The following is a 12,333-nucleotide window of genomic DNA, read 5'->3' on the forward strand; positions in this document are numbered from 1 at the left end:
TCGTCGTTACGCGATCGCGCCGCGATCACTCGTAAAGCTCGCCTTCGAACAGCCGGGTGATGCGGGGATCGTGAGACGCTCGGTAATCGTCCGTACGATCTTCCCTGCCACGATCCACCCCGTGAGAATCAACCGCGTCTCCCGAAAGAGAATTATCGGCACCTTTCCTGCCGATTTGTCTGAACATTGCAGACGTCGATCTCGACCGGCGAGGACGAATCTTTTGCGAAAGCTTCGGCGATGATCGTCGCGCGAGTGCGAACGTGATCCGCGATCGATCATCCACCGATCTCTCAGGGGGCGCCGCGCGACAGTAAGATCGCGAGGGTAGACAATCGAGGGAATCGCATCGAGTCGCTGAACCGCCGCAGGAATCGTTCGATCGGCATCCCCGAGGGTGAAGATTCGCTCGTAGAGGCACTTTCGGTCTCAACGGATTTGCTGAAGGGGGAAAGGCAGAGAATGGGGACGTTCGTGAGGATCTGGGCGATTCTCAGCTTGATCGGATTGTCGCGCGCCGGCAAATCGTCCGTGGATATCCTGACGTCCTCCTCGAGCGGCCTGGCCGCCTTCGAGGAGGAGAATATCCTGCACGTGCTCTCGCGCAACAAGACCGACACGACGAAGAATTTCACTTTCGTTGAGCTGATTAGCAGCCTCGGCAACTACTCGATCGACGCCGACAGAGTGATCTGGAGCAATGACAGGCCGGAGGCGCATCAGACGAATCCGTACTATGGTGAGTTCACGTTATTGCGTTATTCTGTTAATACTACTACGTCTTTTTTGCGTACGTAACGAAATTTCGGGAGATTTAAATAAATATGCGTGCAATGCAATCATGACTTTCGAGTTGGCCTTTTTCAACTTTGTTTTGAGTTGGATATTCAAGAATTTTTTGCGAAAAAATTTGGGATAATATGTTATACTGTTATGTGTGTATAATTTATTATGTAATTTAATATTATACTGTTATATCAATAATTAATCATGAAAATGCGTTAAATAAATTGCTAATATGTTAAATAACATGTAATTAGATGATATCTTTCAAAGTAATGTTTAAACTGGAGAAAAGAACGCTTCGAGCGCTAGCAATGCTTCTATAAATGGGACAAAACCGTTAAAAAGAAAGTTAGAAAAGTCGACGAATGGCAAAGAACAGAGAATGACCTTTTATCTGTTGCCGCACGTGGCGAACGTGATAAACCGTATCGCAGCTTCTTGAGTAATTAATATTCATATCTGTCATTATGCTATTTACTCTTCTGAACATATTTTGCGGACAAATCGCACGCGCGCGACAAGAGAGAGAGAGAGGGAGACTTAAGTAGGAGAGTACGTTAAACAAATAAATGACTTCCCGGTACATGGCATATTTCTAATCAAGCGTATCGTATTCAAGTGATGGGTAAATAATTCCAGGCTCGTTGACACAATGAATGTTGACAGTTGTTGCATCGTACTTTGCAACCGAGTCTCCGCCGGTTGCGTGCCGTATCGCACTTGCGTGCGCATACTTCATCTTTTAAACATCGGTTGTTAATTATAAAATCCACTCGCAATCGAAATTCGCATCGCAGGCTACTCCCATTAATTAACAAAACTATTAACCTTTGAACAATCGAACTTTGCACGAACGGAGCAAATATCACCTCGCGCTGGACTCTTCAACGCCTTCTCTTCTTCTCCTTTTTTATTGTCATCTTCTTTTTCGGCTTAATCGGAATCGATTATTGCGTCGAAATTTTGATGGCGGACCTCTGTAGCGCGCGAACTTGGAACCTCCACGATGAATCGGCATAAGAATTCTCCGCGGATACCAATCTTGAAATTGCGCGACGAATCGTGATACATTCATGAAAGAAATGCATACCTTTTGCATTTTTTATAAATGCCGAAGGTCGGTCGCGCGCATTTATTCAATGATGCCTATCGCGTAGAAGACCCGCGGATGACAAAGACAAAGACGGAGAGTATCTACTTTTTCTCTTCCTTCGTTTTTCTAGGCTGAACCAGATATTAGTAACAAGATTCAGAGACTGGGACCGTCAAGTTGCTAGCGAAATTTACATTCAGGTAATTTTGCGTTTAATAAACCGTCGCTTCGTTAAACGCGCCAACTCAGTTTTCAAACTGAATCTTAAACAGTGAACCACCGCAGCGATTTGCAACCGTCCTTCATAGATTTCATCGATGTAAATATACGCTGGAAATCATTGTCTCCGTCGCGAAAACACAATCGAAATACCTCGATACCGTGTTTCCATGTTCCCTTTAAGAAAGTGTGTGGAAAAAAGGGAAAGAACGAAGCACCGCGGATGATTTTCTGAATTTTAGATTTCAGAAAATTAATATGCGCTTTTTATTAGATATTAATATTAATATACTAAAATATGCTTTTTATTAGGAATTCAATTTATTAAATAAAAATTATGATTTTTGTACAATGTGTTTGCCAAGCCTGAGCTCAGCTTCGCTCGAGCCTGTTGTCAGTCGCGCAGGAAATTCTTTATCGGCCACTCGCAACCGCGTATACGATTTTGCGAAATCGCCAAGAGAACGATATCTAATCAAAACTCCTGATAAAAAGAAAAAAACAGTCTTTTAGCGCTTGACGAAGAACTCACGTTGGCTGGTACTACTCGCGAACGCGAGGATGTCGAATTAAGTAAGGAATTTATCACCGGCGAATATACTCATTGTCTAATATTGACCAAAGTCAGGCACCGCGAAAAAATGCACGCGTTCGCACTGACCTTAATTGACGCGTCGGATCAGAAGAAATACCCGCGCGATACTTCGTTAAATATTGCCGTATGTAAATTTCGCTTGCAAAGTTGCCGCTTCGTTTGCAACAACAGCGCGTCGGCAAGGGTTGCAAAAGGCTGAAAAAAGTTCAAGAATGCAAAAGGCGCGCGCAAAAGGCGTGAAGAATCACTTGCTTTTTTATTAACTACATATTCTGTTTTACAAGCTAAATATGTACAAGTTGGAATGCACAGAAAATATATTTTATGGATTTTATTTACGCATTCGCACTTAATCTTTTGCGGAATTACGCACTATTAACCGCGTGGAAGTTCAAACTTGCCCAATTAGCTTGGATAGAACCACTTTCGATATTTCGACACACGCGCGATAATTCGCGGACGAATTTAGTCGTCGTGCCGTATGCAGTATATGCACGGACGCGTCGTCGAACGTGACTTGTTGCAAGACAAAAGCGAGAAGAATGTAAACTATTCACCGTGGAAAGTCGATTGGCGATATGATCTCTGGATAGACCTCCGCGAATCGTCCATGGACGAGCGCTCGCTGTATTAATTATTTCAAGTAACAATAATTATTCAAGAGCGCTCGCACTCAGTAATCTAATTTTAAACCATTAAAATTAGAAGAAAATTAGAATCGTTGGATCGCAGAATCGAAAGATAGCGGAACTTTTAACAACGGAAATTTATTAATCGAGGTGCGACTGTCTCATTCGGATTTTTAAAATAATACTTTAATACACTATGTAATATAAGACGAAATATAAAAATAAAAGATCGCTGGATTACAGAATCGAAAGGTAGAGAATGTCAATTCTCAACAACGGAGGAGTCGCCATCGCGCAGCTGAAATTTATTAATTGAAGGACGACTATCCCATTTGGAATCAAAGGAAACACATACTTGATTTAAGCACAACAGCGTGTCGTATATTAATTTTATAACAGGATAGGTAAGCAAACAACAAATCTCTTCAAAACATCGATACATTAAGTTGTATCGCAATCCAAACACGACTCAAATTAATCCGTTACTAGCCTAATATAATATGAAATATAAATATGGAAGAGATCGTTGGATCGCAGAACCGAAGACACCAGAAAAACACAACATGTCGAAGACGGCTTTCAAAGGTCCCACTCGGACCTTTGAAGTAATAGTTTAATACAATCTGTAATGCGAGATATAAAAATGAAAGATCGCTGAATCATAGACCGAGGGCACACCAAAACATCAAACGTATAATACGAAATATAAAAATGGAAAATCATTGGATCGTAGAGCCGGAAGCTACCAAGATGACAATTCCCAACAACGGATAAGTCGTCGCTGCGCAGCTGAAATTTATTAACAGCAATTCTCTCCTCTAGGCGTCTGGACAAAGCGATTTATAATGCATCGCGAGTGCAGGAACGGCGTTGCATAATTCCAGTTGGAAGCGACGAACGTAACAGTCTCGCGGCAGCGTGTCCTATCGATAACTATCCGGATCGAAAGATATTTTTTCATTTAATTCAACGTTTTTATGTTCTTGCGTTTATATCGCATCTTGCTGCTAAACTCGCTCGCATCTGATCAAACCTGTATCAGATCGTCACACATTGTGGAGTCGGACTACAAGCTGAAAAAAATCCAAGTTCCGATCTGGCCGATCGGAACGTTCGTCATGCTCTCCGCATTTTTATCGACCAAATCTCCAAATTGCAATCGCAATCTCCAATGCACATTCTGATACGGGCAGCAAGAGGGGCTGTAATAGCCACCGCTATTGCCTAATCCGGAGCGGTTGCAAAAACAGTGTAATTTGTCAGTCAAAACCTGGTGCGGTTCGCGCGGCGACCGGTTCGCAAATTGCTTGCACACATTGTGCGTATCAATCACCGTGAAAATATGGTTCCTCTGGACCGCGTTATCCGGGAAAGTGCACATAGTGAGCCGTTACCCATTCGATCAAAGATTTCATCACTCACCGAGTTTCTCGTTTCCGACAAGTTCCGTCTTTCGCAACGCAACGAAATATCGCGACGCACTTCGATACATTTTCCTTTTCTTTTATTTCTTGAAATCGAGAAATAAAATTTAATGGAAAATCGAGAGGAAGAAAAGCGTAAAAGATGATCCGTTTCATTAGATAATGAATCATCCGTGCAAGCAATGGTGATCTTTGACTTGTGAGTGAACTCTTTGATCTCGAGCGCTATTCGGGAAAGTGCGAAGAAAAATGTTTCAAACAGATCGATCTCTTGAAAAAAGCGTTAACGTAAAAATCGTCACTGTTCCGGGTAACAAAAGTTTACAGTTATGCAGTCGATGTTATGACGGAAGTCTGTTAGGCGTCGCGTGTAATCCGATAATGACGATAATGAATGTACTTGCTTCACAATGTTAGCAATCGATTTATCCTTTGGTCGCCGGTGCCTATTATGCATGATAGATTGATAGGACGACAATTATAATTTAAAATTACACGTCGCGGTTTTTATAGCGTCGAGCGGACGAGACTCACGGACGCAAATTCTCAGCATCCGTTAAGAAAACACTGATTCACGGCGAACCGGATGGAAGTGGGGACCATGGTCAACATTGTTCGTTAAGAGCATCGATAAAAAAAAGCCGTCATCGTGTAAATGCCAATTCACTTTTTTCTCGCATAACTTGAGTCGCGCGGATTGCATTCTTCTCTTTCGAAAAACGCGACTTTTCGAGTTCTTTCGTATTCGCGCATTAATTTCGGGATTAATTACTTCGGAATGATCAAGCTCGGATGATCGGATCGACCGACGCCTCTTGATCGCGGCAGGAATGAATGCTATCATCGTCAATTTTAGCTGACTTTCCGTTCGCGTCAATTGTTGGATTATTAAGAGATTTCCATAATTCTAATAAATAAAAATATGAAGTTTACGAATATTGTTTCGTCCGTTGAACATTTTTTTTATTATTAAACAGTTATTACTCTGCAAATGTATTATACAATAAATAACTGTGTGTTACAATCCTGCCCACGTGTTTCGGCGCATACGTTGCGTGCCGGTGACCGTTATGACGCAAACGGAAAGCTCAGTACCGATCACCAATGCACGATGAACGTGTTAAATCGTAGTTGTGGGTCCGAAGTTTGCTCGACCTTATTTACGCTTCGCGGATTTGGGGGAATACCTCGCGTCGATCGCGCAATATTGCGTGGGACCACGATGTCGCAAGCTTTACCTTCACGCTCACCAAATTCACCGACTCGATTCACAAGGCTGGGAGAAACGATCGGCGTCGAAGATCCGCATCGGAAAGAACATTCGAGCGGATAGCTAGTTAAGTCACGAATCTCGCGAGGCAATGTTAACGGCGATTTAATCACGTATTACTACACGTGACGTGAAACGTGTGACAGTAAGCAGTGATTGAAAGTGTTTGAAGGCACTCTCAAACTCGACAAGAACTCGCGAGGCACGCGGTCGCAGATAAGAAAGTGTCGATTAGATTTATAGCAGGCTTTAAATGGGATTGTAAAATTAAATTTAACGGGATTATAAAATTAACAACGCTCGATTAGATTAGAATTATCGCGTCACGATATATATAAGTCCATAAAGTGTAACACTTCTTGCTATTTAAAGATTGTATTCTGAGGGGAGTTTGTTAAACGGACAGTTATCGCTCAAACCGAGCTGAAAATCAGCCAATTTATATGTTATTATTTTTAATATTTTTAATACTGTTTACTACCACATTTAATTTTAATTTAAATACTACTTTTTTTCTCTTGCCTTGACATTTGTATTCGTTTCCGCGATTAAGAAGGCAAGGTCCGTCTTATGTTGCGACGGTGATTGGCCGAATATCCAACAAGATTCCAGATCTCGCGAATTAATTAGCTATAAAGATCTTCGGACACGCACGTGTGTGCCTTTTAATTTGTATCTATTTATAGCCGATGCAGCGAAAATAATTAGATAACGCGATACCTTGACACACGGAATTATCGTGGAAACGTAAAACCATTAACAATTCTAATAAAAGGTATTAGAAACGCACGGTGACGCAACGGTCAGTAAAACTTCCGATAACGATCCAGAAACTATCAATTGAGTTTCGCTGATTATCTATGTAAGACAATTATCGGTTTGATTTCCGCGTTGATTTATGCTCGCTATGTTTTCTCTCCTCTTTCCCCAACTTTCGTTACGATTTAACATATCCTGATTTATAATTTATTCATGTATCTTCTCGCAGCTGGAGCAACGGTCAGCACAAGCATAACCGGTTTATTAGAAATAGTAGCTCGTAATGCGTGCTGCAACCTTGTTGATCGCTATTACGTTATAATTATTAATCGATGCGTGAATTTCACCTCGGACTGTCACACTTTGCTCGCCGGTTCCTCATGAACGAACGAGTAAAAAGAGTAAATATCCTGCTCTTACGTGCATTACGCAACGTACGTGATACGTAACGCAGCATCACCGCGCCGTGTGGACCACGCGGAAGGTCGATGACGTAGTGATTCAGGGCCGCTTTTATCGAGGTATCTATATCAAGGCTCGAGGCGCATGAAACAACAAGCGGATAGACAAATGTTACGAAAAGATTACGGTTAAATGTCACCACACTTGCACAAGGCGGATAAAATTTCACCTGCCTGTGAAGTTCCTCTTCGTAGAAAAAGAGACGGCACGTGAACGGACAAAATGTTTGGTTGAGATGAAATTTGTGGAAAAATTACGCGACTGTCAGCCGAAACTGTCGCGACAAACAATTCTCTTATTTTTCAAGTTATTATAAATAGGATAGTTATTGTAGGATCTTGATTATCGGTGCGCGTACTTGTACTCTGTGCAAAAGTATTGAGTTGACCGAAAAATCCGTGTCAATTTTTGTAGCAAAATTCAAACGCGAAACTTTGAATGAGAAATTAAGAATTAATATAAAGTTTTGTGCGTTTGAATTTTGCTAAAGAAAAATCTGCACGGACTTTCCAGTCAGTAAAATATCTTATAGATCTACATGTAAGTAATATCAATCAAATCAGTTAATTAAAGATTCTGTTTTTTCCATGACTTATTAGCTGCAAATGTGTAAAATATCCATCAATCACACGAACGTTTCGATCCGAAATAGGACCGAAACAATTTGCGGATATTGTACACATTCGCAGTTAATAAGTCATCGAATTACGCGTCATTAGCGTCAAAACTCGGATTTGGCCATTCATCTTGGGAAATATGTATTAAACATTTCAATCCTATTTCGAATCCATATCAACGACTGACAGTAATAACTGAAAGTAATAACCGTGCCGATGATGAAAGATTTCTTTCCACACACTCATTACTGTCAGTCATTGAGGGGGTCCGAAATAGAATCGAAATGTTTGATACATAATATCGTAATCCTGAAAAGATCACTAAAGTTACCATGTTACCATGTCACACGACTGATATATACTTCCACACGCAACAACTCGTACATAACAACAAGTACGTATCCATAAGCACGTGAATCAAGGCTGTAACTTGTCGATTTAATTAGAAAGTTACGCAACAGAAGCTTTAATTAAAAATATATGAAATGCTTTTATAGCCTCATGGGTCTTAGAAGTCTCAGGGACCTCATAGGCTTCGCCAGTCACTAAGCAACTGATAGACCAAGATAAAGACACGGATTTATGGGAGAAGGTTCAGTCGGAGTCTGTAACATGAAGGTCGCCAGCCGCGGCCGAGCCAAATTTATTCGCCGCGCATAATCATCTCGCTAAGGATCGTGTTGCAACTCTCTCGGGAGGGGGAGGAAAAAAGAAATCGAATTGAGACGCGATTCGTAGAACACGAGGGCGTTCCCTGATTGCCGACGAATAACGAAATAAAGATCAGCAATTAAGCAACGTGCCTGATCGTGTTATGCTTATGAGCGATCAAGACGCTTTGAAAAATCGTCGATCGATTTTTTAAAACCGCCAGAACTGTCCCGCATAAAAAGGAGATACTTGAGACGACGTGGAAATGATGTGCAACTGACAAATTGACGTCAAACTGTACGAAATATCTCGCGAAAGGCCTTCGACGAACACAGTGAAGCTAAGAGCATTTTTCTACTCTTTTCAAGTTTTTGCGTTTCTGCATTGTTAGCCGATCTGAGTGTGCGTTAAAGGAATACAAGTAATGTGTTAAAGGAACAAGTAAACTACAAGTTACATAGAAAATCTGCGTTACGCAACATATTTAAGTCCGCAATGCGTGCACTGCATACTTACAATGTGTTTTCGCTTTATTGCTCATTTTGTATGTATTAGAAGAATACATGCTGAAATGGCAATAAGCTCGTTATTTCCAAGTTACACACCTAACATGCGTTACGCAACGGCACACTTAAGTTTGCAGTGCGTGCACTTAAAGCTACACGTTACAAAACACTTAAAGCGCATCTCTGCTTTATTACACGATTTACAATACATGCATTAAAAACACGCAAATAGACGCGTCATATTCCAATTATAATATAAGTATAAAAAATGATATAATTATAAATAAAACGCATTAAACATGCACTTGGGTTGGCGTATGCAATCGCAGCTCAAGAAGGCCGGCATGGGACCTTCGATGAAGGATGTCAATTGCCTCGCCGAGCTCGCGATTACCTGTAGCATGTGCACCGTTACGGATGCACCGGTAAAGCTGCATGTGTAACAGACGAACGAGGACGAGGGTTGCAATTTGCGAAACGTGCTTCTGCATACGTGACATAAGTAATGGGAGGAGTCCGTGCAATGCCGGCGCAATGACGTTTTGCAATGCGGTATTGAGCGTTTCTTGATACACCGATGACTGTCGCACCATTACCGGATGTTTTTCACATCAGGTGTCTCGCGAGGCACCACATAAACTGGCAACAAATGATAATTTCAGAGAATTATCGCTCTCATCCTCGACGAGATGCACGCCGATACGCCGATACGATTAGCATGTGCGGATCTGCGGTTAAGAAATATCGAGTTGCGGTTTTCTGTGGAATGGATCTCTTGATGATGAGCAAATGGGATTTCAGACACACGATTCACTCTTTAGTGAAATATGAAACTTTACATAATTTCGGTAAGGAGAAAGCAGAACGTAGGCGCAGCTGTTGCCGTGTCATTACCGGTGAAAATATTAGGTCACATGTTTTTAAATATTTTCTGTTGTAACATATATTAGTCCCGTTTGTTTAGTGCTTTTAAGGCGATCCTGGAGTCGTCTGTATTATCGGCGGAATCGGTGATTTTCCTGCATTTTTCAAGAAAAGGATCTTTTTATTGAATTCACAGAATGAAAACTCCTTTTCCACGATGAAAGTACACACAATAATGTAGTGTGGAAAACAGGACTTAACTTTCCAAATGGAAAAAAATCAAAAATTGTGATCCAGGATCGCCTTAAGAACGAATATATGTTACAATTCAATATTAAATTATCATATTAAAATATCAAAATAAAAAATATTATAATATTAATAACCTCTTCGGTACGATTGTTGATCCATCATAAAACGCTTGTTACACGAAAGTATCTTGCGATTCGCTTGTCTCGGCCAAGTAATACTACATGGCAGACGTGCGTCGTACCGAAGAAGTTAAAAATCGATGAAATCAGTCAAATACAAGTATTCATTTTAGATAAATGCAAATATGTTAGATAAAAAAATGAAAAAGAGTATTCATTAAAAAATACTTGGAAATTACGGTACATGTAACATGTAAATATCAAGAAATAAATGTCAACGAACAATCGCTTGTTCGCAGCAGTAAATCTTGAAATCCAGTTTTTACATACATTATTCAATGATATGTCACTTTCAGCGATACATCATCGAGAAATCCTAAGCAAACAGGACTAGTGGCGGCCGGTGTGTGACGAAAAAACGCTGTGACGAAAGTTTCTTATCCGTTGATTTCAATTGCTTGTATGGACATCGTAAACCTCGGGCATCGCATGGCGAATTTAACGTCGCCCGTTATCGTCGCATCGCACATTTCGCAAGGTGATTTTGTGCTTGCGAGCACGGCGCGAGACTTTTATTACTTCGGGACGCTCTAATTACCGCGTGCGCGTGCTACCGATAATTATCAAACACGACATTTATATTACCTCACTAGCTATTTTCGCCGGCGTGATCGAAGAACGCTCGACTATCTTTTCATGGCGAAATAGAAATAGATATCTTCATTTATAATACAGTGCTCGCGCGCAATTTGATTTATCGTGCTCTCTCGCGCGAAACGCAGAAATGATAGAAGTTGATAATCAGTTATGATAAAATAAGAATGGGCGATATTTTTCTCTTGTCGCTTGTGTATGTGTTAGGAACTTGCATGTGTGATATTATATTTTCTACAATGACACACAATTGGTCGTCGATCGGGCAAAGCGCGACGAGCGATTTTCAAGCGACTTCAAACGATCGCTCGGAAATCGTTTGTCACGGTTTCGACACTATATTGTACTCTGCCAACGTCCGGCTCCGTTTTGAACCGGGATTGCCACATGTCACCGCGAGAAAATGTGTAACAATGGAAATCAGGTCAATCATACGTTGCCATGACGAAAGGACCAGCAATGAGAAGCATTGACGAAGGCTGCATTAAGCTCGCAATTATCGGCTAATTAAATATAAAATATAATATTTATATATATACATATATATAATATTTTATATACATATTATATATATTATATATATACATATATATAATATTATATATACATATTTTTATTATTTTTTTAATATATTATTTTTATTATTATATGCTATAGACCTAAAATTTTCTATATAATTTAAAATTATGATGCAAATGTGTGAGAGTAAAGAATTAGAAGGCCGAGCCGCCAACGACACCGTTTGACATTTTTAATCGATGCAAAATTTATGCACCCGTGATGCAACTGCAATAATCATGCAATGCAATGCGAGTGTCGCCACTTTCAACAGTCACTCATTGTCGAACGTGCCTACACTTTTGAAATCGGCTTATTCTGGCGGATCATCACGGATCAAGGATCCATACGTTACGAGACTCACGGCTACGGACTGCGTTCACCAAATTCCGATCGGTGCCTCGCGATCAGGAATAATTTTCAATTTTAAAATAGTTTCCAAGAATTTAGAGAAACGGCCGCAGTTGGCAGAGCTAATAAAAAAAATGATTAATTTACCGCAGCGCGCCTTCATCCACAGATTTTTTTGCAGCTGCAAAAAAGATATTATCTGCTTTTTTGTCAGAAAACCTGTCGACAATTTTCAAATAAATTAATATTAGATGGACAGGAAAGTACGTGTGATTTTTTTAGCAAAATGTAAATGTGAAACTTTGTTAATTCGTAAATTTTAATTCTTAGTACAAAATCTTGAGTTTGAAATTTGCAAAAAAGAAAAAAACTTGACGGATTTTCCGATCGATCCAATATTAAGATATAATAATTGTATAATAATTTCGAAACCGAAACATGCGTGAAAAGATTGTTGAACTGATCATTGAGAAAAAGAAAAGTCTCGTCTCTCTCTCTCTCTCTTTTTCTCGCGAAAGGATGAC

At 40.4% G+C, this 12,333-nt stretch overlaps 1 protein-coding gene across 1 annotated transcript in view; it reads left to right on the forward strand.

Moving 5' to 3' along the window:
• LOC105283959 (O-acyltransferase like protein) overlaps positions 1-12,333 on the forward strand; it is a 24,157-nt gene continuing 11,824 nt past the window's right edge. Inside the window, exon 1 of the mRNA XM_026973215.1 lies at positions 1-739. Coding sequence (XP_026829016.1) covers positions 463-739 — 277 coding nt within the window. The 5' untranslated portion in view covers positions 1-462. The remainder of the gene's footprint in view (positions 740-12,333) is intronic.

The sequence above is a fragment of the Ooceraea biroi genome, chromosome 1 (assembly GCF_003672135.1).
Source record: "Ooceraea biroi isolate clonal line C1 chromosome 1, Obir_v5.4, whole genome shotgun sequence".
Classification (NCBI taxonomy): domain Eukaryota; kingdom Metazoa; phylum Arthropoda; class Insecta; order Hymenoptera; family Formicidae; genus Ooceraea; species Ooceraea biroi.